The sequence below is a fragment of the Acanthaster planci genome, linkage group LG04 (assembly GCF_054643075.1).
Source record: "Acanthaster planci isolate LZ-2023a linkage group LG04, COTS_SCS, whole genome shotgun sequence".
Lineage (NCBI taxonomy): Eukaryota > Metazoa > Echinodermata > Asteroidea > Valvatida > Acanthasteridae > Acanthaster > Acanthaster planci.
Window position 1 is genome coordinate 13,188,232 of NC_141780.1, and position 26,993 is coordinate 13,215,224.

Genomic DNA, 26,993 nt, shown 5'->3' on the forward strand with positions numbered 1-26,993 from the left:
GCACATACATCTTGTCTACGGGGAACAGGTGGTGGTATTTGCACAATTACAGCCACCTGTTGGAACTGATCTAAGATGATAAACTGCGACTGTGACCAATGCCTCAGCCATCAGAATTGTCTTTTCTGCTACCCTGGATACATAGTTATCATTTGCACATCAGACCTGGATGTTTTCAGAAATTAAAAGTTTCCAAATGTCTAAATAATTTGCATTTTATTCCCTTTTGACCCAGGGCTGTTCTCCATAGCAACTGGCAAGAAGCGGTGGATCTGATATTGAAACCAAGAGAAGGAAGTGAGTTTTTCTTCTTAGTACCAACCAAATATTTCCAAGAAGTAACTTCAGATCATTATTTGCTTTTGTTAACCACTGTATTGTATTTCTTTACTCATTGATTTAAAGATGCTTTGAGGGTAGGAAAAGGAAACCTAAAAACTGCCAGATATTGTTATAGTAAATGTGATGAAACTGGATTAGATATGTTTGGAAAAGTAGAACCACTGAAACAGTAGAATAGGCCTTTTGCCTTGGAAATTCCACTTTATCCACCAATCCACACAGGACACTGGGAACAGCTAATAATTTCAAAATGTGCTATTTAACGTGTAAGATCTGTGAAATTGGTAGGCAGTACTCCATTCAAAATGCTTTGTATGACCTGTGCATCCCTCACCAAAGAGAATAGCCTTTCCAGTGCCTTGTTTGTGGAAGATGGTTGTAAGCTAACATGGAAATACACAGCTTTCACATCCTTTACCCTAACCGAAAGATTTCCCATCCCCTTGCATACCATCAGATTCCCAGGACAACAGATGGAGGGAGTTGTGGATGGCTACCAGAGATGCCCAGGCAGTGATGGACATATTACCCAGGCACAAGACCATCTCGGTGGAGATGCAGCTGTTGAAGGCACTGAAGGAGTCCCAGAACAGCTACTGCCTGAGCTTGCAATGTGTAAGGTTGGGCTCCAAGGCCTTTGCACGGGTGTGTAGGCACACCTGCGTGCTTTCCTGGTACTACTAGTTTAAACATATTTGGGCAGGCATTTAGAGGTCGACAAGAATGACATTTTCAATACCTTCATGAAAATCGCATCCGCTTTATTGATTTGAGGGTCGTCTCTCCTTTCACCTTTTAGCTTTAAGTGTTTTGAAACATGTGGTACAGGGGCTATCTAACTATTTAATTTGGAAGGCAAGTCATACATGTACCGTATCATACTCTCTTACCGTACGTTTCCAAATGTCCAAATTTCTCAGAAATCTAAGTTGAAAGCATCTGAATTCTTTCTAAAATATTTCAAACAAATATGTACATGTGTTTTTTTAAATGGTTCATTTACAACAGAGCCCTTAAACATGGAACTTGACAATGCAAATAGCAAGACGCTGGTCAATTCCTTTTCTTTTCCACTTTTGCTCCTACTGATTATTTTCCAGAACCTTGGTTTAATTTGTTCAATACTCATATCGAGCATATTAGGCCTACTGGGTGCATGTGTATGGTATCTTGTAAAGTAATTAATGCATTACCAGGTACTTTCCTGCAACTTTTACTTTGTACTGCAACTTATTCTTCTCACATTAAAACAGATTCCCCGCAATATCAGACTGCTATACGTCCACAGCTACCAGAGCTATGTGTGGAATCTGATGACAACACGCCGCATCCAAAAGTATGGGTTGAAGGTCATACCAGGGGACTTGGTGCTGAATGAGAACAAGCCAGGTATGGACAGGTTGAAAATTGACCCATACGAACTTCCTTTCAACTCAAATTAAGTAGAAAACTTATTGAAAGGGCTCATAAGATGAATTACCTTAAATGCAATGTTTTGGGCAACTTTAAACTCTTCAGTGTCCAAAAATAATTGATATCCTTTTGAGGTTGTGATGTGCTCTCTAATGGGTGAAATTAAGCATTTTGAGATGGTGCATGCATAATGCAAGATGTACCGGTAGGTCTGTATGTACAGTACATGAGTACTGTTCTGTAGTCTTGTGGTTCTGGTATTCAACCCACAGGTGTTCTGTTGCTTGTGCCAATTGCTTCTCTCTGCTCATGAGCTTATGCACACATAAATGGGTACCTTAGAGGATACAGATCAAATTTACAAATAACAGTCCTGAACCGCTGCAGAAAGTGATTTCATGGTCCAGTGAGCCGGGGTAATAATTGTAAAGGGCTTTGAGACTTGGTATTAAAGTACTTTTTTAAGCAGTGTAACTAACGGAAGAGAAATAGAAGTGCCAATAAAGATACAGTTTTAGTTTTTCAATAGTTATGATTTATCGCTGTATACGGCATTACATGTATCAGCCCTCTAGTAACAAAACACCAGTGAGGGGCCCTGCTATCGAATGGGTGAATATCAAGATCATGCGACAAGTTCTTCAGTCGTCTCTTCCTGCAGTAATACAGGAACTGACTCAAACCACTAGCTCCTAATTCATGTAATTATATGCCAGATTGGTTTCAATATCCTCCCCTCAGATTCTGATAGTGAGCATTTGCAGCCATTGGTAGTGGACACCAGCCAACTGGACGCTTACTCCATCCAGGATGTTGTGCTACCACTGCCTGGCTATGCCATCCAGTATCCTCAGAATGAAGGTGACTAATAGACATCCCCTAGTGTCAAACCAGATGGGGAAACTGGAGGGAAATCAATTAGGGCCCGAAATCATGCCACGTCAACCTCAGAAGAATGCACAGAGAGTGTTGCATTTGTTGACACGTAAAAATACATGTAGGTCAAGTCCGGTCACGAGGTTGGATGGTTTTCAAAGGCTCAAAGCTCATTGTTTCCTGAGTGTTATTTACAGGAAAGAAAGTCAACTTGTCATTTGAAAGGTTGTGAATCATGCTCTCTTGGGGGTGTTCATGAAATGATGAAAGCATAGTTGGAAGTTATGACCACAGCTGCCAATACACCGAAAAAGTTCTTGCTTGACTAATTTTAGTGTTCATGTCTTAATATCATTCATTACTGATTGTCATTGCTGTAAACCTTTACAGGTGACCCAAGTGTTCAATTGAATTCTTGTATTCATTAGAAGGGACCTTGACTGTCGTCTTCATGGGGAGACCTGGAAAGACGATTGTCAAGGTCTGATGGAGGATGCTGAAGTTGACACCAAGAAATAGCTTATCAGAATTTGTGTATGGGTGACCATCACTTACGGGTTATCAGGCATTCTGCTTATCTCAAGCTGTGCCTGTCTGAGTTGAAGGTGTGAATGTACTTTCATCTTATATAAAATCGTAATGACTCTGCCAGGCGTTTCCACTGTGCCTCCAACCCTCTGATTACATTTGTATTTAGAGGATATTTTGACACCTTAACAAGGATTGTCAGTGGGACAGATATTCTGAAGGGGCCTGATGGTGAGTCAGGCAACGTTTCCCAAGGGAACAGGGGGCGAAGTCAACACTCCCTGAAGCTGGTCAGACTTTTTTCCCAGGGTAGCTCTTGACAGATCATATCCTCCAGGTCAAGTATATAATCGCCATTTCTTTGTCAGGAAGGATGCACTGCTTGGCAGCTACCAAGATGAAACTGGCACAGAAAATTTTGTAACCCATAATGGATATTGAAACAGGGAACGAAGTGAAATCCCATGGATGGCTTCTTGCTTTGGACAGGTTTCCTTATGTTTGGTTTGGGGTACGTTCAATATATTCTGTAAGAGTTAAAATTGATGAGAAACCCAGCTGCATCAGCAAGTGTGTGGATAATGATCTCTGAGTCAACGTATGGGCACTGACATTAGACCTGGACTCAGTTACGAAGAAATGCTTTGCAGAAAACTTCCATTTCAAATGTTTGTGCTTATATAATACTTTACATGTGGCTTATCGACACATAACGTGTTTGTTGCTTAATAAAGATTTCCTGTTCACAGCAAAGTTTTGAGCTTATAGAAGCACTGCTAAATTGGGCAAAATCATTAAAACCTTGCTCGACCAGTGCTTCTTCAGAGACACTTCAGCATTTGTATGTAAGTCAGTGGCAGGCATTAAGCACCTACATGTATGGGTGTGTTGTAGTCTTTCATGTTACTACTCAGATGAATATTGTGAATCAAGTTCATCCACAAATCTGTATCAGACAGTTCATCCACAACAAGTTCTATGTTTGTTTTTCCTACCAGCTGGATGCCAGACCATTCTCTTAAAAGCAACCAGAACAGATCCCAACTTGTTACCCTATTCTTGCCCTGAGTGTAGGAATATTGTTACATTTACAGGTATATTCTGCTGTGTTTGTCCATTCTTCTAAACGAGTGAGCAGCTGTTGGATGGGGGGGGGGCAGGGAGCCACTAGCTCAGTATCCCACCTTTTTGAGTTCTGGCTAATCCTCCCCCACACACTTTTAGCAGGTTCTTTGATGGCTGATGCCTGGTGGTTAAACACATGCCCCCACCCGCACCTCACTTTGAAAATCATTCCACTGCCATTGGTGGGGGGGGGGAACTCATGCAGGGTTGCTCTTAGGGAATGTGATTAACATTGCTTATGGTTACTTGGGTCAAAAAGTGAGAGTTCAAGGTTATTAGAATGAGAAAGAGGGAAACAAGTTTATCAAGCTCTATAGAAATGCATGTAGATTAAGCGCTGTGCATACATGTACTTCTCAAAAAGCTATTTAAAGGGCTTTGCTGTTAGTTTTTGATGAGACATTGGCAAAAGCACTACAATCTTGGGTATCCTAGGGCATGCTGATTGAGGGCAAACTTAATTTGGGGGGATTTAGGTATTAACATTGACCTCGTCTCAGTCTGGCACAGGATTGGGCTGGAAGAGCCCATTGGGCTGTTGAACCATCTTAATCTAGGCAGTGATACAGGATAGGCCATGTAGTTCATTGGACACAGCCTTGGGTAAGGGGCTATAGGATGATTTAGAGCTCAATTACGCACCAAACTGACCGTACCCACCTTGATGCACAAAAACCCTGGTAATCCCTCAGAAACGGTGAAGGATACTTAAAGTTACTGGTGGCTTTAATTGATGTGGAAGTATGGCTAATGGAACATGAGATAAGAAAGCCGATCTTTTGAACAGTATTTTGTGGAGGGGCATTCCAAGTCCACTTCAGAAGTTGTCTGGGTAAATAGCCTGGTATATTTCAGGAGTCTGCATTGACTTTTTTAACAGTCTCTATTAAGGGCAGATAGAAGAATCAAATTTGTAGGTGGCAATTTTTTTCAGGGGAGGATTGGGGAACCCCCAAAATTTGGGAATATCTTTATGTATGTTTGTGGCCGTTTTGAGGGGTGAGGCTACTCAATTTTTGAGTTTTTAATACACTTTGAGAGGGAAATGAAGTGGTCTGTATGGTATCTTTGACACATTTACATGTAGGAATCTCTCAGATAAGGAAAACCATCTTAGAGTATCTACACTGTACATGGAATTTTTGGGGGGCTCGGGCATCCTTGAGGCTACTCTGGCATGCTTGAGGATATAACTTATTTCATGCAGAATTTTGTTTGAGGTGAAGTTGTCCAAAATGTGTTCTTGGCCAAAACATAAAAATGAGAAATGAAGTTGCCACTGCTACACGTACATGTAGTTGTGTATTTCAGGAACTCCTTTAAGTTTTGCAGAGTGGAAATCAGCCATATTGGTAATATTGATACATATGTACATGTATTTCATGTGAATATCCAACTTAGCCTTTTTTCATGCATTAAGGAACTTCAGGGGAAAAAAGTTTGTCAATGCGCACTTTGCTCTGTCTTGTCAGATTTCAGATTTAATTCAAGTCAGTCTAGTATGTTGTATCTATTTGTGTTACCACACACTTGGTATACATGTACAAGTAAAAAGCAAAGAGGTTGGCCAATCGGTACATTTTTTTTTTCTGTGGAGTATCTTCCAAAAGCTTTGTGATTACACATTTGCTGCAAACCAGCAAAGACTTGTGAAGATATTCTACCAGCATACCTTGTAACATCAATCACTCCTAACTTATCGCTTCTCTATTATGTCTATGTATGAAGTGCAGTGTTGTAGTCAAGACCACTCATGTGTATGACCATCACAAGACCACACAAGACCAGCACATGACCTCCAGTCAGAATTCAAGCCACAAGCTATTCAAATGAACTGCAATAAAAGCATTCCTTTGTCATTGTTCGACCTGTTACTTGTGCCTGTTCTTGTGTCTGGTCTAGCGTTTGGTCTTGCGGTGGTCTTGACTACAACACTGACGCAGTGGCTGCTATATCTGTTGCTTTAGCCTTCGTCTTATTTGGGATTCACATGTATGTGTACTTTTGGTAAAGAAATGTCAAGATGATTATTTTAAACTTTGAGACCTGCCATTAGATGTGACAATCACCATTATACAGGGGGCGCACATCTGAACCCCCAGGATGTCACAGTAATGAGAGTTTGTCTTACAAATTTTCACATTTCCTTGCAGTGGGTGACTGGTACCGGGAGCTCCTGCACAGCGATGGCCTTGACATTAAAAGCATGAGACACCAAGTCAAGTAAGTTTTTTTTTTTTTTTTCATCTGACTGTTTGGGAGATTGGATTAAGTTGTTATGCAGGAGGGAGGCTGGAGTGAGCTATATGCAACTGAATATGCAACTGAAATTGCCTGAGCTTAACTTAGACTTGATGGTTGTCAGCATTTCTAACCTGGTTGTGCCCATGTCTGTCCAAAAAAAAAATGGTCAATTCATTACTAACTCTTTGCAGATAGTATTTTGTGCATGCATGCTTTCTTGCCAAATGTCCCATGTTTTGGTTGCTGCAAACAGTGATGTTTCATGTGGTGGAGGGTTGTCCCCAGAGACATGTTACCAAATCTTAAGAAGTATAAGTGCCCTCAATTTATGAACTGGTTCTGCATTCTGGTTTTTACATTTGAATAATTTTTGTGCTTACCAAATTCTGTCCAAGTAGCTCTGAAACGGTGGAGTACATGTACCGGTATATGGGGAGGAAGCAGGTGTTGCCCCTATCAGAGAGACATGTTTGCCAGTTTCTGTTTTAGGAATTACAAACACCCACAATTTTAGAAACGGTTCTACATGTATTTACCGTGGTTCTTTGGGGGAGGGTCTTTTACATGTAAAAAACAATTGACAGTTGGTTTCTGATGCCACTGTTCTGACGTTATGCCTGTAAATAAAGCTTTGTGTTCCAGTGTAAATTTACGTTTTTATTAGCCTGTTTGAAGAATGTCACAAACAATAGGAAGCCGCCATTTGAAGTGGGGAAATTTTGAGCAAGCACAACGATTTCATCCAAACCAAATTGCACCCTTTGCCATAATTCAAACAGGCTAATGGCACTCCCTCTAATGTTAAACTCCCTCTCTCAGAGCAGGTGCAGTGAAGATGGTGCAGTTGTGGTGCCACCAATCTCTCCTTACCTCGTTCTAATGTTGAAAGTGCAGGAATGTTGTCTTCATATAAAAGACAAGCACAAATGTTGGTTAAGCCCGTACATTAGTAGAAGTTAATTTAATGGTTTTCCCCAAATTTAATACCAGAAATTCTGAAATGTGAATAAAAAATGTGTTTCTTCAGAAGAAAATGTATGTAGACAAGCAGCTTCCTGGAAGAGGTTCTTCACTACGTGCAAATGAAGTCTCATTTTTGGTGTGACAAGTCACACTTACTTTTAATAAAGGATTTCTTCTGTGTCACAGAAGATATTTTATTGAAATCTAATGGGATTATCAACAGCATAAAAATACAGTGTGTACCTTCAGGGAACATTACCAGCACACATTGTTGGATTTTCATGCTGTACTGGTAATAAACTTGCTATCAGATTCCTGTATAGGACTAAATCATGCCTGTGTAATCTGTCTTCTGCATGGAAATGCTTTGAACAGGAACCCTAAGACATTTAGGAACTAGCTTGATGCATCAATGTAAATTGTGGACATGTACATGCATGAGCTGGACTTAAACTGAGCCATGATACATTCTCTTGCAGAATGTATTTGCAATTCCTGTTATTGTGGAGGGTTTTCAAATAATGACCCCTTACCTAATGCTGTGGCAGGCTTTCAAATGAGCTTATAATTTAACTCCACTTTCACTCATGCAAACTGTTTAACCTGAAGCTGTTTAGGTCAGTTGTGTTATTAACTTTCTTTCTTTGTTTTTGTTTTTCCTAGTTTTCATCTTGTCTTGTCAAGAATTGTTGCATCATACTTAAACGGATAGCTGAAAGGTCCAACCGCAATTTACATGCATCTTCGTTGAAATGATAACTTAGGTTTTTTCATGTACTGCATTAAAAGTTTCGACTGCCATTCATAAGACACGCGAAACATTCTCCTTGTGGAGTGTACAGTCCATCAAAGCTGCCATTTGGGCACAAAAGTATTGCTAGTTTTAGAAGGAGACCCCAACCTTGTCCAACTGTTACTCCCAAGGCCCAGTTCCAGGTGGAGACCTTAGTCCATGTCATAGCACAGCATTCTATTTATATAACAATGTGAGCCTGTATTTTTGTTTCCTTCAGATGCCTAATTGATTTTTCCCTCCTGTTTCACTCTCCCTTCCACCACTAGGGACTTTTCATTATCTGGAGCATACAGGAAGATGGTGGTTAAGCCAGACAATGTTTCCTGGTGAGTGCCAAGTGTGATTATGCAATTTTCCTTCCAATGGTTGTCATTTATGCTGTTCTGTCAATCACTGCAGTTACAAGTACATGTTTACATCTAAACTGGATTGCAATCAAAACATGACAGTTGTCAAAATAGACAGTCTGTTAAATGTCAAACCCGGGCAGATTCAACCAGATTCCCTTCATCTTACCTTGTAACAGTATTATGTTCTTGCAGAAATCATTGACAGTATTTCCCCCACCACTCCCTTTTATTGCCCCTTCCCCATCCCCCTTCGCGCTCCCTTATTGATTACTCCCCTCCCCACTCATACACACTTACACAGTGCACCCCTCTCTGCCCACCCTTCAGATGGCACTGGGCACAACCTGACTATTTATTGTGGTTGTGATGTGTTGTGCACTTTGTGCAAGCTTGTGACCTGTGGATTTTGCACACACAAAAAGGCAGGAAAAAAGTTCTAATTTCTTCTGTCGAGTAGACAAGTAGTGCTTGCTACACCAACTAAGACATGTTTATGTTTTGTGAAAATAATATTCTTATTCAGAGGGCCCCTTTGTGAATTCTGAAATGTGATCATATTCTGATCTCAGTTATTTAATTTATTATTTAGTTAGCCGGGGTAAAGACCAATCATTTATTAAATGTGTTCCCTGAAGGCCCTGGCAAGAACAATGGCAAAATGATCGGTTTTAAGGGCCTGTTTGATTTACCGGATCCTGATTGCAACCAGAGATCTGATGGCGGTTCATTGATACTAGAAGCTGCCCAATGGATGGTACAAAACCGGCATTGGGACCACTCATCAAGATCCATATTTGTGTGAAACAAGCACTTCCTAAAGGTGGAAGGAAAACCCTTGACAGATATATTTCTGGGAAGACCGACAGAATAAAGTACCATAAGGAACTAAAAACCCAATGCACAAAATGGCTTGGGCAGGATTCGAACCCCTGCCGGTTGCAGAGATAAAAGGTTAGGAAAGTACCACTATCCGCCAATCTGACTTTTGTTGTTCTGTTTCAGGTCAGTCGTCCCATACAGCGATGTGACTATCCCCTTAGTTCAGTCAGACCTAGACAGGCTGGAAGGAAAGGAGCTGCCAGCAATGAAATCAGGTTGGGGATGATTCAAAGGTCAAGGGACCTAGTTGCACCCCCCCACCTTTTCCCTGAAAGTCTGGTTAATCGGGAAAAACTGGTTCCATCTTGATAAGACTAAAAATAGCATTGTTGTAGGAAAGGGGTAAAATCAAAAGGGACAAGCAGGTTTCGGCTGGTCAAATATGGTCAATACATGAGTCAAACAGTCAACCAGGGAAACTGCCAACATGTAGGTGCCAACATAATAGTTAGAAATAAACAGCAATTGACTGCAGCGGGATTAGACTTCTACTTTTCTGACAGTCCACACTTAATGTCCGCTTTTGATGTTCCATCCTGGACACCGATGTCATCGTTGAGTTTTGTCTTATTTGAATGGCTACGAATACAGTGAAAATTACATGAGGAAGAGTTTGCCCACAATGTTTCTTGGCATATCACTCAGTGCATTTTATGACCACAGAATGGGAAAACCCATTTCTGAACTTCTAAGTACAGGTACCCCCATTGAGTCAGAATCATGAAGAACTATTTCCTGTAAACCAAGACTTTTGGAGAGTTTTCTTTCCATTTGAATCTTTATCTTTTGATAACTTGGTCCTCTTGTGAATTCATCACATGAGTGTTAAAGTTATTGTATTTGTATTGAATTCATTTTAACTTTGACCGGGTTTAATTTTTGTCTAGTGACATGTATCAACAAAACCAATGCTACACTTGCACTTCCAAATATCAAAGTATATAAGTACATATATATCAAAGTAAAATGGTGGAATAAGAGAAGACATTTTTGTCATCTTCAAAATAAGTATGTTGTGTTTCCCCCACAGTTGATTGATGTTACAAACCAAATGGGTGCTGTCTTCTAGAATGTGAAAAAAGAATGTAGCTGTAATAGACTTGCTGAATATTGAGTGCAACCTTGTCCTCTGTCACTGCTGGATAACGTAACCATCAGTGGTTCTGCCTTTTTTGATACCGGCTTAAGCCTTTTTCTGGTTACTGTTCCAACATGATGAACATGTTTGTGGTTAGGGAGTGCCAAAACGTGCCTCAGTCTTAACTGTGGCCGCAAGATATTGAAATGAACTGTGATAATGGAATTCAGTGTTTTACAGTTGTTGATATTCTCCAGTCTTTGTGACCTACATGTAACTTACGATAATTTACTTGTCAGTGATTTGTGATCAACATGGCTACTTATTTTGTTTTCATTGTGGTTTGTAATGTCTTGTCTACATCTTAGATGGCCACCTCCGTGCCTTGAGGTTAGAGTTCACCTTGAGCAGCAGTTGCTATGCAACCATGGCCATCAGGGAGGTGTTGAAGATCGACACATCGGCTGCTTACCAGGCTGGCCTGAATCCAGCCCCACTGATTGAATCAAGCCCACCATTAGGTGACTATGTACCAGAGGTTGACACATGAAGAAGGGGGTATATTTGAGTAGCCCTGCATTGATGTTTTTCTCAGTGTTGACAAGTCTGTCATGGTGGTGCTGGACTCATTGTCATTTAGCTCCTGAGTGGGTTCAAATTCCACTTTGGCCGACTGACTTGTTTTTAATCTCTGCAATCAAAGCATGGTGATAATTTCTGCTGATTTATTAAAGCCCAGAAAACTAGATGCAGTTATATATAGTCATTCTGGTTCAATAAACCAACTTTTTTTTTGCCTGTAGGGCATAGGCTTTCATTTTCTATGTATCAGAATTCTTTAACATGCACCAATGTATTGTGATCATTATGTGCAGTTTCTTTAGCAAATCATCTTGCCATCGATATGATGATGGGACTTTTGGCTCACAAGCTTCCATCCCAAGCCTCTGAATGGTCACAAGCCACTTCATTGGCAGTGGACTCCACAGGCAGGAGCCTTCCCCATAAGGACATACAGAAGGCACAACGTTCTGCTCAAGCTACTGCCCAGTCATTTCTGGTCAACCTCATTGCAAGCATGCATTGGTAAAATTCTAGCCAGTCATGGAGATGAAAGCAGTGCCTCTGTCTACTTGTTTTGCCAGATGTATATGTATTTAGTGATTCCTCATGTTGTTTTTTTCCCCCGGCATCAAACAATCACTATTTGGAGAACCCCAAGAGTGATAATTACTTAAGTACAGAGTTTGTTAAGTCTGTAGTTAAAACGTGTCATCAACTTCCAATGAAGGTCTCTGTTGCCTTAATTCATATCACGCTCTTGGAACCCCTTAGCCCTCCTTGAAGCCAGAATAAGCCCCAGTGCACTACCTCAATGATGGCAAATATTTGTACTTGGGAAATTGTCCCAAGGCTGTCCAATTTGTAGCCTGTGGGAACTATTTTGAGCACATGTATGCTGCCCATTGTCCTTGGTTAAGCCCACCTGTACTATAAGTCGTGGTGCAAGGCATTCTTAATTAGAGGGGAAAGTAAAGTCTAGTATCCCGATGTGCACCAAAACATTTGACCACCGTAAGGATGTCTTGGAGCCAAGACTATTGCATGGCTTTCAAATTAGCAGTCTCTTCAACCAGTTGCACAACCAGAGGGAAATTTCTGATAGGGCACACATTTTTCAAGGGGGCACTTGTAAGAAAATGACCCCAGGTTGCACATAGATTGTGTACATTTTGAAATTTTAAGGGGGGGATATTTATGCCACCAGTGTACTGTCTCCAACTAAATTCTAGCTTTGCCCCCTCCTTCCCTGGCATGCCCCAGTTCCTTCCCCTAGCCGTCTTCAAAATAGTTTCATGATGATTTCTCTTCGCATGCCCTGGAAGAATGCCACTATGCCATTGTTTTACTTCTGTGATAGACTTTTTTTTCATTGTTTGATTTTTTCATTCCTTTTTCATTCTTTGTAGTTGTATGTTTTTTATAGTTCATGTGCCAGTCCACTGAGCTTAAATCACGTTATATTTTGAAACTTATATTCCCAGCATCATCAACTTCCTTGGAAGTCATTAGATTTATGAATATCAAGGAATTTTCTTGGAATAAACATTAACGTGGATACATGCCTAATTTGTTCTGAGTATTGTTTTCTCTTTATAGGCCGTCCAATCCCGCCCACCTGTCTTAATACTGGTCATCTTTTAGCATAATGCGGGACAGTGATAAGGTCACATCAATCAAGTTTTTGATCCAGACCCCTTAAAGACTACAAACTTACTTTCACTGTCAGAAGAATGGATCTGGGTAGGTACGGCCCCCTACAATACTTCCCCTCAAAAAGCAGTTGTTTCTTCAATTTAATGAATACAAATATAAAGAATCAGTAGCACTTGAATGACTAGCTATTAAAGTAAAATTCTGCATAAGCTTTCGTAGCTACAGCTACTTCATCAGGTGCAATGAAGTAGCTGTAACTATGAAAGCTTTTGCAGAGTTTTACTTTAATAGTTAGTCATTCGAGTGCTACTGATTCTTTATATCTGTATTCTACCTGACTGACACGGCTACCCATCACTATATTCAATTTAATGAAAGGGGTAATGGAGGGACAATTTCGTTCCCTTTGCTTCCGCAAAGCATGTGAAATGCTCCCAAATATAGCTTCGCACTTGCAAAAAAGCCCATGAAAAATCCTTAAAATCTCCACCCCTCCAAAAAGTGCCCCCTCTCCAAGTTTGGTTCTGGGCCCCCGTTTGGTTTGCTGCTGGCGCCTTTGAACAACGGACCGGACTACCGTAGCTGCTGGTAAATGAAATGCATGTGGAGAAGGTCGAATGTAGATATTTATCCAGGCACTTGGTCACAGCACTCGTACTAGCTGAAAAAGTGGTTGTGAGGGTTCAAACTGCCCGTGATACCCAATGTCCCCACTCCCTAAAGTGGGGGTCTAAAGCACCGACGTGTATAAAAAGTCTGGACTCGCAATGCCCTCAATCAGCTTATAAAGATCATTGAATCGACTGGCAGCCATTTTACCGAGCCAAACACAAAGCTTTCCTGGCAATGCCCGCCTTTGTTCTTCATGACGTCAATAAATGGAGCCAACCCACGCATTTGTATTCGGCTCGATAAAATGGCCGTTGGTTGGCTTCTTTTTCATACAAAGGCGTTGCAAGTCCAGGTTTTGTTTATATACGTCCGTGGTTTTAAGGCAAACGCGCAGAAAGGGAAAATAACTCCTTGCTAATCTAACACGTGAATTTATAGTGAACTTAAGCATTTCCAAATCTCCCCCATTCCTTTATTGCCACTCGTGGCGAAAGGGTTTTTGATAGCGCCAGCGCTTGTACACGCTAAGGCCGTTTTTTTTTTGTTTTTGTTTTTGTTTTTTTACTTCAGTGAGGGACAAGGGGCCCACTTTGAGGGCCACGCCTATGGCTTGATCAGCCACTGCTATCTCACCTGTTATAATTCCTTCAGCATCCCGGAACAAATATTGTGGGTTTGGCTTTGCATACTCTGTACTCCCCATTCGCTCTGACACGACTGAGATTACATTTTCCCCTGATCGGACTCCGAGGTCTTCAACACTCATTATTGTTTCGTGTCACGAAACTCTAATCAATTTAGCCCAGAGATATCGACGAACTTTTGAAGGGGAAGGGCAATAGCATACCAGAGATGTTTTCGAACAAAAGCTGGAATCTGGCCATTACAGCGCCGATCCAGCAGTTTGTATTTTTGGTACGCTTGGCGCTCATTCGCTGGAGGCTCGTTGGGGTTTTTTAGCGTTTCTGTGCCAGAAAAAAAACTGGACTGTAGTGACACACTTGCATACCTGCAACCCGTGGTAGAAAGCAACACCAGGAAGAAGCGCCCGGATTAAGAAATACAAAATCAATTTGCTGTTTATTTTGGTAAGGGTTAGGTCTACTGTAGGCTCTAGTGAGGATAAAATCAATTTTTGACGAGAAAATTTGCAAACATTTACCTGTAGATACATGATGGATACGTTACGAAACTATCTTGTTGACGGTTTATTTTTGTGTCAGGTATCCTTGGGCTTTTATCATGATCGTTGTGATCCTGCGCTTCGGCCTTGTATGGCTCGGCTTCTCTGCTTGTCTTCTAATGACCGTCACAGATGCCAATCTGCGTTACCTCCGCACCGTGGCCTTCTCGGCACAGCGAACCCAACGAGTCCCGGCCACCTCGCCCGAGGGAACCATCGGACTGTACGGCCGGATGGTCCGGCCCGACGCCAACCACTTCGACTCGGACAGCGGCGTGTTCACCGTGCCCATCAAGGGTGTCTACGCCTTTGCGTTCACCTTCCACCAGGAGCTTAGCGCTGGCCCGGCTCCGCCCACCGCGGTCAAACTGGTCCGGGAGTCGTCGGACCGCTCCGTGAAGACGGACGTGGTGACAACCGAGGGTCCATGGGCCCCAGCTGCGGGTAGGGCCATCTCCGTACCCGGTGCCTCGGTGCTGTTGGAATTGGATAAGGACGACCAGCTGTATCTAGTCACATCCAATCCGGTGGACGCCGGAGATAACCAACCGATTTCCTTCAGCGGTTATTTATTGACTAGATTGTAGGAAGTTCATGTCCAGAATGTACTGACCTTGATTGTCTCAACCTACTAAAACGACTGCGATAGTTAACACAACGACCAAAAGTATTATTTAAGATATCCCCCTTTATTAAGACAATAATTAATAGGTTACTTAGCCATTAAAAATGTATAGGGTGGCATATAATCAGAGTCGATAAGGCCGCAAATGAAGCATTTCTGCGGCGCCACCTTCCCAGCGTATTTTGCATGAGAGAACAGACGGCAACAAAACCAGCAACCCACCCATTTCTCCTTCATTAGTGTATACAGATATCGTTAACATTGGATGTGCTCGTTTTCCTACGTCTTGGGCCCTCACATATCAACTGGGTATACTATAGCCTAAATTAAAAGCGGTTTTATACAGAACTAAGGATTACTTTAGAAACTGTCCTATTTTCAACAACGCCGATTAAACAATAAAATAGGCAAAAGCCCGCTGAGGGCGTTTTCTTTCCCCCGGTCTCCTGTTGTCTCTTTTATTGGGGGGGGTCATACGTGGACGTTTGTGATTCAGTCCTTTTCCCAGCATTATATATGGCCAACATCTGTATTAAATAGTCTGTTTCTCATTCCCAGGGATTGAAGTTACGGTATTCAAGAATTCAATCATGTTGACGAACTGCAACTCCTTAGTGCAACGTAAATCAAAGCCTGAAAGGCTCGTAAATTTTCACCAACTTTCGAGATTGAGATATAATGTATCGTTTTTTCCTGCATAACAGATTGTTGTGAATATTAATTTCTGCTGCGGGCAAATGTCCTCTGTACACTCACCTGGCCACCTCAGACCTCCTAAACCTTGAGTTTTGAACGCAGGAAGCACTTCAAGTAATGGGCCCATTTGGTATGGGGTAACAGAGAAAGTCCCCCCCCCCAAAAAAAAAAAACCACCGAATTTGAGCACAGCGTTATAAAGACCAAGTCAAGACGTACTTGTATTAAACACTTAATCTGGGATCCATTTTGATGTTTTGCAAACAGGTTTGTCTTTTATACCTCATTTTCCTGCTATTCCTAATGATAAAATGTCAGTAAAATGAAACAGGATTGCTGTTGTACACAGAAAGGTCTGCATTTCCTTGAATAAATACTTTGTTTATTTCGACAAAGTTGTCAATGTCAGCAGGTCAATGTTACTTTTAGTCAATGTGCAAGTCATTTTTCACAACTTATATCATGTCACAAATAATCTTTGAAGTTAGTTCAAGAAATTGAAAAAATGTGACTCACGTCCGGCTCCACGAGTAAACATATGGTATAACTACATGTTAAGCCATTTCCCTTCCTCTGTGTCAAAACGCCCCCAAATTTAGCATGTACAGAAAGAGCCCCCCCCCCCCAACAAATTTCCCTCCCTACGAAGCTGGCTGTGGGCTCGCCCTTTTCACTTGCTGGCGGCCAAACTATCCGGCCAAACTATCTTCTTGACTTTCAAAGTGCCGACACTTTACAAACCGTAATGTACTACCATACCAAGGTACCCGGTTCCCCGGGGTGATAGAGTACTCTTTCGAGTGAAACTAATCGTCAGGGTCGGATCCAGGATTTTTTCCAAGGCAGGCCTATCAGATTACTGTCCCGATTTTTGTACCTTAGCGAAGTAGGATCTCATCTCTTTTCATTATAGATATAACTTCTATTTTAATTTTTACATTGTTTAATTAGACGTTGGTTACTTTTTGTGTGACACAGCCTGAGGGATCCGTGCTGCTATAGGCCCCTAATCGTTCTTTGAAACAAATCCTCATTACCCCTACCCCGGACTCAAAAACCTGGAGACGCCTCTGTATGTGCATGTTGTAATTATTATTGATAACCTTGTTCGGGAAACTCAGAACTGAAAGGAGTGAAAACCGCCACTGCCAATCCCCTTGCAAGGCGGATGGGTTTTTTGAAGCGACCAGTCCGCTCAGCAGCAGCCTTCTTCTGCAGTCGTTTTGTAGGCGTGTCGGAACGTGGAACAGCCGTACAGAAGCAGGTGGATCAATTTAGTATGGTAGCCTACGAACTAAAACGCTACGTTGGTACGCTTCCTAATGAGGTACCAGACTGGTTGCTAGTGTAAACTACGCATGCCCAGATCAATCCATTATCGATCGTTCCCAGGCACAAGGGTACAGGTATGTGACTTTGATTCGGTAGTAACAACTACATCATAGTACATGTAAGTCAACAGATTTACAACTAAACTTGTCCATGGTTGTGACAGATACTTTCACGAAATTACGAACATGAAAACAGAATTTACTGATGACGTGATATTGATCAGGTAAATATTATTGAACGATATGAAATCATGAGCTCAAATGTGACCCACTCTGCGGAAAAGGGTATTAACGGACACTATGCTTTTTCACACTAAGAGCTCTTGTATGTGGACAGGGTGACTTTTACTTCTTGGTTTATTGGCGTCTATTTTATCAGTACTTTCACAATTCATACCAAAAACCTAACTGTTGCTGTGGGTATTAAGAGACTTCCTTCTTGGCTATTTCTTTTTTCTCTTTCTGTGTTTAAAGGGCTTTATCTGTGAAAGCAATTCTGTAGGTGTGATGTGATCATGGAGGTAGAATGCAAAAATCACTATATCTCCAGATTACAAAATGCTACAGAGTTCAAACCTACACCAAAATAAAGCTTATAATGTGACCAATTCAACTGTGCCTGTGACTCATTTTGAAAAAAAAATGTCCCCTAATACCCATTTTTGTGGAGCTGGTCACAAATGAAAATTCACCTGCACGGCAAACAGTTTATGCAGTTAGTGTATGCCGTCAGGGTAGCTCCTCGTGGTTTCCCGTCTGTGCAGAATAATGCATGTACTTCTTCATATTTACTGGATTATCCCTGCCCCCATGTACCTGGGGCATACACCATGTACAGAGTGTGGGAAGGTGATATTTTATCACCCCCCCCCCACACACACAGAAAGAATTGTTTTTCCAGTCTGAAAATAAGACCCTTTCTTTCACGAACATAAGACGTGGTATAAAAAATTGCTTCTTTGACAACTTCTCCTGGCCAGGAAATTTCATGATGAAAATTTTGAGGTGAAATTTCCTTACAAAATTTTTGTCATGAAACTTGTGGTTGAGACGGTGTGAACAAGCATGGGAAAGAGTTCCATATATGGACGCTGCTTGACATCCTGTGCACATGAGACTGGTCAGAAGAAGAATGTGTTTTCTGATAAAGAGACTTGCATTTTTCCTCCTAAATTGGAATTTCTGGACATGTTCACTTTCTGACAACTAATAGGTCACTGTAGAGAATGATTACTTGCTCCTGTATATGGAACTCTTTCCCAAGCATGAATTAGTGGGACTGGGATGAACCCACCCATTTTCTGATAGAACAAAAAAGTCAGCTACATGCAGCACTATAATTTTGATCCTCCCAATTATGGTTTTAGTCAATTTCCATTGGTTGATGAGCATTATGGGGAGGGGGGAATTTGTCCCTCCCCCATCAGGAAAACTGAAAAAAAATTAAATGGAGAGGAAAAAAAAGCAAGAAAAATGAACAGGTGGGAAAGTTAACTAGATCACAAATTTGCTTCAAAAATATCTCAGAATGGACCCCTCCTACCATTTATTGTCTGTCAGCTTTGTTCCGTAGGAGGGCATTCCCCTCAAGTCGAAAAAAAGTCCCCAACCCCCCTCTTTTGGAAAAAATCATTGTTACGCCTATGCTTGGGTCATCCAGTACACCGTGTGTACTAGTTGAGACCAGTGCTATAGACAATATTCCCTACACATTTTTCATCATGGTACTCGCACCCTGCTGAGCACCTGGGCTCAACCTGGTCTACATTTCCATGACCAGCATTGAGAGATCAAAGGGAATTAAACTGTGATGTGGACCTCCGCTGAGCTAGAGGTGAGGCCCGTTATTGGCAGAAATGCAAACTTCCATTCAGAATCACTTTCGTCAATATGATTGACCTTTTAATTTTTTTTTTGTTTTGTAAGGATTTTGTTATAACAAAGCACCACCAGTAATGGACACACACAGCTGCTGTTTTGAGTGCTGCACTGATCCATGTTCCTGACCTACCAACCTGCCCCAACACTATGTCTTCCATGGAGCTCTACCAGGTGGGTGGGACTGAGAAGATCCGGAACTTGGAGGAAGGTCTCGCCAAGGAGTTGACTGACCTCCAGAATGACATCGAGGAAAATGACATGATTGGTGGCTCTCACAAAACTGCCAGGTACATGTACAGTGTGCATTTGTACTTAAACTCTTCAGGTGTTGCTGGTTTTATATTCAATAACAAGGATTATGCAAATGTGTATTGCAGCCTGGAAACCAAATAAAATAACCACATTTAGTTTGAGATGACAAGGGTCAGCCTTAACTTTTTTAAAATGGTAAGACTAGATTTAATGCTTTTTTGGTTACCTTATACAGCTCTTGCTCCTTGCCAAAGAGCATCGACCATTTTCGAAAGCAGAGAGAGTTGGTCATAAAAAGAGCAATGGAGGTAAGTGTAACAAGTGAATATGGTTCGCTGACAAATCTCATTATACCTTGGAACCAAAGCAAATGATTCCAACGTGTATCATACTTGTACTTATTCCCTTTAGGGTTTTAATAAAATAGGTAACAGTTTGAAATATGCAATACTGTTAAATTTTGAAAGCATCACAGGCCTTTTGAGCATTCACATTTGGTGAAATGCTGTTCCCTTTTCCATCTGCAATGAGAACATTTTGCCTTGTTACAGGGAACTCCTTAAGTTTGCTCGTAACATTTCCCCAGTAGAATTTCGCCCCAGTTGCGCTACCGACAGAACGCCTCCACATAAGAGATCCAGGCTTATGCTTTCGCTGGTCCCCCTTTAATTTAAACTCATTTCCTTCAAAATTTTCTCTTTACATTTCTGTTATTTACCACCAAAAAGTGGAAGAAATAATAACAGCTCTTTCCCTTGTCAAAAAATTATGGAGATGTATACTTGTACTTTCCTCACAAGATCTGAGCCCCATAATTCTTAGTACATAGCTAAACCTGCTATTTAACACACATGTCTGCAAGAAAATTTTGTGCAGGGCCAAACTCACAGAAATATCTTTGAAACTTGTTATCAACTGTTGGTCATGCTTTTCTTTTAGGTGAGCGAAGCACTTCCTCTTGTCATGCAGGCAGATGTGATGAAGGAAGAGATGGAGATCAGTCTACAGAAGGAGTACACAGAGGAGAGTCTGCCCCTCATTCTGCATCAGGTTGGTGTGGTTACTAGGGTCACTTCATAGCCTAGCCATACCTTGGTCAAGCAAGGATACTGATGGCATGTGGTTAGACTTTGTGTTGAAATTGATTCATAAATATCTCAGTTTCCAGTTTCCCTATTGAACAATGTGCAATGTGACTGTGTATTAACATCTGATAATGCCCACTGTGTAATAATGCACTTTTACCTGGATACGAGACACGTTAATCCATTCCTATTGGTCAAGAGTTTGTGTGCACCATGGAAAATGTGCTACATGCACACTTATTCCATATAAGGAGATTCTTCTGGATTTCTTGCTCAAGGAATATACCTTAAAATGGAGGGAGGTGTTCAGGAAAATGAAAGGAAACTTCATGAAGAAATCGCTTGGAAATGTATCATAAATTGACTTCTTTTGACTCTAACTAATATGGTATTAATGAATGGGAATGAAACTGGCTCAGGAGAATGAACTCTGATAATGCCCTTGTCCGTAGCTAGGGCATTAGTTGCATTCGTTCTCCTGAGCCAGTCTTAAACACACCTTTAAGACCCGCCAAACACATGTCCAGTGATTATATCCAACAAAATTAGCCTTAACCAGTTCCCGTCAGATGACATGCAAAATGCTCTTTTAGTCTGCATTTTCTGGGCAGTGGGGTAACTGGCTACATGTTGCAGTGGGGCACTCGGACATGTTGGACTTTATGGAGAGGTCACTCAATGGGTTCAGTCACACTTAAAACAATGACCAAGGCGGACTATCACCAGATGTTTTCCTTTCTTAATTTCTGGAGGGGGACTTGGCCTTGTGTGGGAGGTACATGTAGGCACATGCCCCCTGTGCCTCCCTATTACGCACACCACTGATAAGGGAATGGATGAGTTAAACAAAATGGGGAGTCAGGTTGGCAAGGTAGTTCTTTCCTCACTTTCCACCTCTGTGGTCCCGGGTTCGATTCCCGGGCCGGGCCACATGTGGATTGGGTTTTCAGTCCCTACATGACTCCGTGGGGTTTACCCAGAATATTGCTCCGGGGTTTTCCTCCCACCTCTGAAACTCTAACTGCTTCTTACTGTCTCCCCTTTACTGATATTGGCGAATGTGGGCTGTTTGACGGCTGCCCGAGGTGCCCTTGTATGCCTTCGGCTCAACCATGTTTAAATGTATTCATTTTTCCACACTTAATGTCTTCATTGTAGAGGGCATTTGAACATATCTATATGAAATTTGCACTTTATAAATGAATAAATTGTTATTATTAATGATGTGCTCTTGGTCTGTGCTGGTGGATGTGTACACACGCTATAATCTCCCACTTGTTTTGTGCACTGTATACACAAATTCAGCTTTATGAAGCTTGAATAGCATATATCACTCTGATGGCACCCCAGAAAGTTGCTAAATATGGGGTTTGGTTTAGAAGTGTTGTGCAAATTGTGTACAGATGACCCCACTGAGTAAGTGTTTATGGCATTTGGTTGTATACATGTAGCAAAAGTGGATAAATAATTAAGAAGTTTTTTCTTGGTCTGCAGCACTTTTGCGATCGCATCCAGCAGCTGGTGCAGTGCAAGCATATGCACATGCTGCGATGGAAGAGATTCTGTGAGCATACCAGTGCATTGGAGGCCCTCTACGCACCCTACCAGAAACGACTAGCGTAAGTTGGTCATATTCAAGAAACTTGAGATTCCTCCAATAAGCCATTTGCGAGTTGAATTTGAATAAACATAACAATTTAAATACCCCAGACTAAAGACACCGTTGCTATACCTCATGATTCGGGGCAAGCTTTTGCATAGCGACCACCATCTCTGGAATGGACTGGTTCCTTTGTACCTTCTTATCCATTGAGGACAGTGTATTGTTGCAAGGCATCTCTTATGTAACTTAGCAAAAGCTTGCCCCAAGTCACGAGGTATAGCAACAGTGGTTTTGTTATGTTCACGTGAATTTGAAGAACTCTGTGTACCAGATTTGTGTCAAAGTTAACTCGCAAAAGGCTTATTGAGCCTCAACAACGTACAGTATGCTGATTTAACAATGAATGGTTAGAGTAATAAGTTCCCAGTGGATTGCCTTGTAAGAGATCATCCATGATGAGCTTACAAAATGTATGTTTTTTTCATGAAGTGTGAAGGACAATAGTCAGAAGTCATCACTTTCTTGGGAACCATATTGAAAGTCCGACAGCTTAAAAATAATCTGACGCCAGATAAATTTCAGAAATTTGAAACATCAGGCTATAAATGAGGGTTCAAATTCCCTAACTTTTTCTCACAGCTCGGACACCTCATAAGTTTGTCTGTTGGTTGGTTGGTTGGTTGGTTGGTTGGTTGTGGTATGTTATCCACAGAATGACTAATCTTCTGTAATAAGAGCACTCTGGGCTGCTGTCAACAATTATATTAGTTTGTAGTTTATTCAAAAGGAAGAAAACTTAATGTAGAGCACAATTTCATAGTATGATTTTAAACAGACTATTAAATACCTGCCTAATTTACAGACAAAGTGTTTGTATGTGATAAATAAAAGTCTTTGATGAGCTTCACAAAAACTGTTCTAGTTGAATAAACATCATTTCTGAAACTGCAGGGAAAGGAATTGACAACTTAAGTAACAAATACAGGTACATGCATTTGGTAGAGGCAACACTCTTCAGTCTGACACCTTTTTGCATATTGTTTCTTATGTACATGTAATTTTACATTGATTTCTCTCACTGGATGTTTGCCATTGTGAAAGCAGAATGGCCAGTTGATGTGATTAAATGTGTTCGGTAGTTTTCAGTGTCAACCATCAGGCTCCTTTTGGGGATAAATGTTGGACATGTTAGATGCAAATGATATTGTAAATTGCTTCTTTTTGGTATTGAGTGCCAAAGTGAATATGTCACACCCACAATTACTGTATAAAAGGATTAGCGCAAGAACCAGAGGGTGAACTAACTCATGCATGTACTCCATTCCTTTGCACTGTACTTTCTGGTTCACAGTGACGTCACACTTTGGTACTCTATGGCTGGAGGCATTTTAGTCTGTCAGTTTTGATTTTGACCAAAAAAGGTTGAAAATTTTTTATGACAGGGAGATCATGGCAGAGTATTCAGACATGAGTGCTCGTGCTCGGCGCCTGTCCATAGCCCACGAGGCCTACCTCATGGGCAAAGTACCCGCTCACAACCAGGTTACTGAAGAAGATCTGATGATCTACATGCGCTGGCTGACATGCCATCTACACTCCACCAAAAAAATACATGCATACCTCCGGGTAAGCTGCATATTGTTGATTTAAGTGTTTGAAGCTTTGTTGAAAAAAAAATATTGGGGGGTTAATAAGAAATGAATAATCTGTTCCAGCTAGTAGTTGGTATGCCATTTTTCGCAGCCATTATAGTCTGTGCATCTACAGTATTAGGGGGAAATATAATTTTAACATTTTCATCACACACGATTTGTTGATGATTTTATCTTCGGATCAGCAATATTGCAGGGAAAAAAAACTCTGTAAAGAATTCAGAATCACCAGTACTAGTATGGACACATCCCCGATTATCAATATCCTGTTTATTTTTTCTGTACAGAGGGAATCATTGATATAAAAATAGTTAAGTATGGAGTTCCATTGAGTGAAGGCAAAATGTGAACAACAATGAGATTTTGAAAAATGATTCGACTAGAGTCCTTTAAGTGTGACTGTATCGGGCACTACAAAGCAACTGACTTGTGGTGGAACTATATTCACACTCCAAAAGCTTAATGTCTTTTTTATGTGTGGTTAGATCCTGGAGTGGCTGCCTGTCTCCCACAAGCATGAGTCCCTGCCCCCACCACACCACCAACACATTCAGGATGCGGAGAAAGGGGAGGAGGGCAATGATGACCAGAACTTGATGGCATCCGGCACTATCCCTAATCCGTCCCCCCGTATCATCCAGAGCCAGGGCCGCTGGTCCATCTTTGACGGCCGCATGTCCCTGACCGATCCCATGGGCACCCTGTCCAGCATGGGTAGGGGGTCACTTATGACCGACCAGTTCCGACAGTCATCCCCGCTGGTGGAGCAGTCGGAATCGGACGGCGCCAGTGATACTGCCTCCATCATGTCCTCATCTGTTAACATGGGCGGCACTAACACAGTCCCTCATACTGCACGGGCCATTGCTGCTGCAGCAGCTGCAGGTCAGATCAGTAACATCTGCATAGAGCTGTATAGAATTTGCTAGAGTGCTCTAGAAACCCCCAGTTAAGCTAGATTGCGTGTAGGCACATGTAGGTAGGGTCTATTTATTTCATGCGGATCCGGATCACAAGCAGTGATCTGTCACTGGTTCACTGACACCAGAACCAGTGTAATGGATAGCGTGAACCAACAGGCTCAAAACCCTCCCTCTCCAGCATTCTACCCAGGTGAATAGAATTTGTGAGGGATTTCTCAGTCCAAATCATTGGAGGATTATTGTCTTTGAAAAATCTTTGCATTACATGCAGTATCTCTGGCCTTCACTCATTCAGGTTTTATTGTATACCTTTTCTGTGAATTTGAAAGTGTACACACTGTGATTTCAATGCTTATGTGTTATATCAATCCAAGGAAAAAGGAGGGATGTTTGGATGGGGGAAAACGCACGTGGAGATCTTAATAAATTTACTTAAATTTGCCTTAATGTATAAGGAACTAGCCAGCACTCAAGCCATTTTGTGTTCAGCTCTGTGATAACACACATGTACATGTAGGGCCAGTTGTACAGTGTATGAAATAAATTTGAAGATAATTAGATTAAAGAAAACGTAATAGGATTATAAATGCAAAAGTGTAATACAGATTCAAAATCTTTACCAGATGTATATAGCGTTTGAAAGTAGAACTTCGTCTTTTGAAACAAGTTGTTTTGTCTTCAGAGCAAGTCAGTAATCAAAGTTGCTAAAGTGTACTTGTAAGTTTGCCATAGAACCCAGTTCATTTGATGAAGTACATGTACATGTACAGCTGGCTCACACTAAAATAATGTCTCACTTTCCAGGGAAGTCTTAAAGATTGTATTCTAATTATAACCGTATCACTATACCTAGTGGTTTTCAACCTAACTTTTCAAACAATAACTATTCTACAATATGGGAAACATAATCACTAACATTGCTCTATATTTCTTTCTATAATTCTAACTGGCATTGGTTTGGCCATGAAAGGAAAATCAGACAATTTGTTTTTGAAAAAACACCCACACCAATCATCTGGTGCTGAAATTTGATTGTCAGTTGGAGGCATATGTAATCTCTCTTTTCAGTTTGATAATTATGCAGAACTTAATGCATCATCCCAGTGTGGAAGGAGTTGAGTGAGTTTAGATAATCATGCATACCTGTACATGTATGTGTGTCATTCGGCAGACCATATATTTGAACAATGTGATGTGCGTTATAATGTCAGCAGTATTTACTACATAAATTCTATTACATGTATCTAATACAAAATGTGATCTGACCAATCGCACTGCTGCCTCATCTACGTCACATTATGCAGTGTAGTTTTCACTACAAAGAGTATTGTTCTTTGCACATGTACATGTACCTACATGTATAAACACACCAGTAGCAAGAGTCACTAAAGTTGGAGTGAGCAACTGTGCCGTTGTTACAGACAATTCCTCTATTCTACTCAGTCATGGTTCAAAACTGCAAGTTTTTAAGGTGATTGAGAGTTGTTTCTTCCAAGAGCCAGGCTCTTAACATTTAAGAGCATTTTTACTGGCAATTTAAAGACTGTTGACTCCCTTTCTATTATTTGAAAACTTGCCACATGTGGTTTTTAACAGACGATAGAAGTACATGTACCAACTTTTTGAAAACCGTTTCCCGGTTTCATGTGAAGTTTGACTTCCATTCTGTTGACAATCATCATTGTCGTGAAGGCATGCATAATAGAGCCTGAAAGTTGACCCGTGATGGCATGTTTCCGGAACCTTTGGATAAAAAATATAATGTGCAAAGATTTTAGAATTTGCAGTATTTTTTCGTTCAGGTACTTCTTAAAAAATCCAACTTGGAAAAAGGGCTTTGGAAAATTTTTGCTAGTACATCAATTTATAGAAACTGAAAAAATACCTGACCATTTGTATGGCCATTTGCTTCACAAAACATGGGTTAAAGTAGATAAAAAATCGCAAAACCAGCTTGAACATTGGGGATGAAAACAGTAGTAGTCATTCGTAATGCAACATGTGCTACTTCAGGGCCGGTTTTGCTGCTCATTACATTGTGGGCAAAAAGTCATGTATGATTTTCCTCTATCATGAGGACTGTGTAAATTTTGGCATCAAGTTGGAATACATGTACATATAAAATGACGGTTATTGTATGTATTGACGAGGCTCAGAATGCGGCAAGAGTTCAGACAAGCTATTTGGCTTGTAACAACAGCAGCCCTCAAGCCTGAAAAAACCCATGCATTTCCACAGATGGAAATCTTACCAACACTCCAACTTTAATGGTCTCAAGTTTATATGTAGCAGCATATGGTGGTGGGACTTCAAACATGGATGTACTTACATGTACATGT

At 41.1% G+C, this 26,993-nt stretch overlaps 3 protein-coding genes across 13 annotated transcripts in view; all 3 read left to right on the top strand.

Moving 5' to 3' along the window:
* LOC110988785 (pseudouridylate synthase 7 homolog) overlaps positions 1–12,724 on the top strand; it is a 59,987-nt gene extending 47,263 nt beyond the window's left edge. For 4 of the 6 annotated variants that reach the window (XM_087136259.1, XM_087136258.1, XM_087136260.1 and 1 more), the window contains exons 11-19: positions 236–297; positions 800–987; positions 1,596–1,731; positions 2,497–2,616; positions 6,438–6,507; positions 8,554–8,613; positions 9,640–9,731; positions 10,963–11,115; positions 11,470–12,724. In XM_087136259.1, coding sequence (XP_086992385.1) covers positions 236–297; positions 800–987; positions 1,596–1,731; positions 2,497–2,616; positions 6,438–6,507; positions 8,554–8,613; positions 9,640–9,731; positions 10,963–11,115; positions 11,470–11,684 — 1,096 coding nt within the window. In that variant the 3' untranslated portion in view covers positions 11,685–12,724. Of the gene's footprint in view, positions 1–235; positions 298–799; positions 988–1,595; positions 1,732–2,496; positions 2,617–6,437; positions 6,508–8,553; positions 8,618–9,639; positions 9,732–10,962; positions 11,116–11,469 lie in introns of those variants that run through there. The other 2 variants (XM_022252607.2, XM_087136262.1) reach the window with 2 other exon arrangements.
* Positions 12,725–13,991: 1,267 nt separating this feature from the next.
* LOC110988784 (uncharacterized) lies at positions 13,992–15,667 on the top strand. The gene is made up of 2 exons (XM_022252605.2): positions 13,992–14,511; positions 14,647–15,667. The coding sequence occupies exon 2, from the start codon at positions 14,666–14,668 to the stop codon at positions 15,191–15,193; it is 528 nt and encodes a 175-aa protein (XP_022108297.1). The 5' UTR covers positions 13,992–14,511; positions 14,647–14,665; the 3' UTR covers positions 15,194–15,667.
* Positions 15,668–17,308: 1,641 nt separating this feature from the next.
* The window catches only part of LOC110988792 (uncharacterized), a 56,687-nt gene continuing 47,002 nt past the window's right edge, over positions 17,309–26,993 (top strand). For 3 of the 6 annotated variants that reach the window (XM_087136251.1, XM_087136255.1, XM_087136254.1), the window contains exons 1-7: positions 17,340–17,482; positions 19,185–19,426; positions 19,627–19,699; positions 20,331–20,441; positions 21,971–22,095; positions 23,522–23,705; positions 24,217–24,616. In XM_087136251.1, coding sequence (XP_086992377.1) covers positions 19,287–19,426; positions 19,627–19,699; positions 20,331–20,441; positions 21,971–22,095; positions 23,522–23,705; positions 24,217–24,616 — 1,033 coding nt within the window. In that variant the 5' untranslated portion in view covers positions 17,340–17,482; positions 19,185–19,286. Of the gene's footprint in view, positions 17,483–19,184; positions 19,427–19,626; positions 19,700–20,330; positions 20,442–21,970; positions 22,096–23,521; positions 23,706–24,216; positions 24,617–26,993 lie in introns of all 6 variants that reach the window. The other 3 variants (XM_087136253.1, XM_087136252.1, XM_087136256.1) reach the window with 3 other exon arrangements.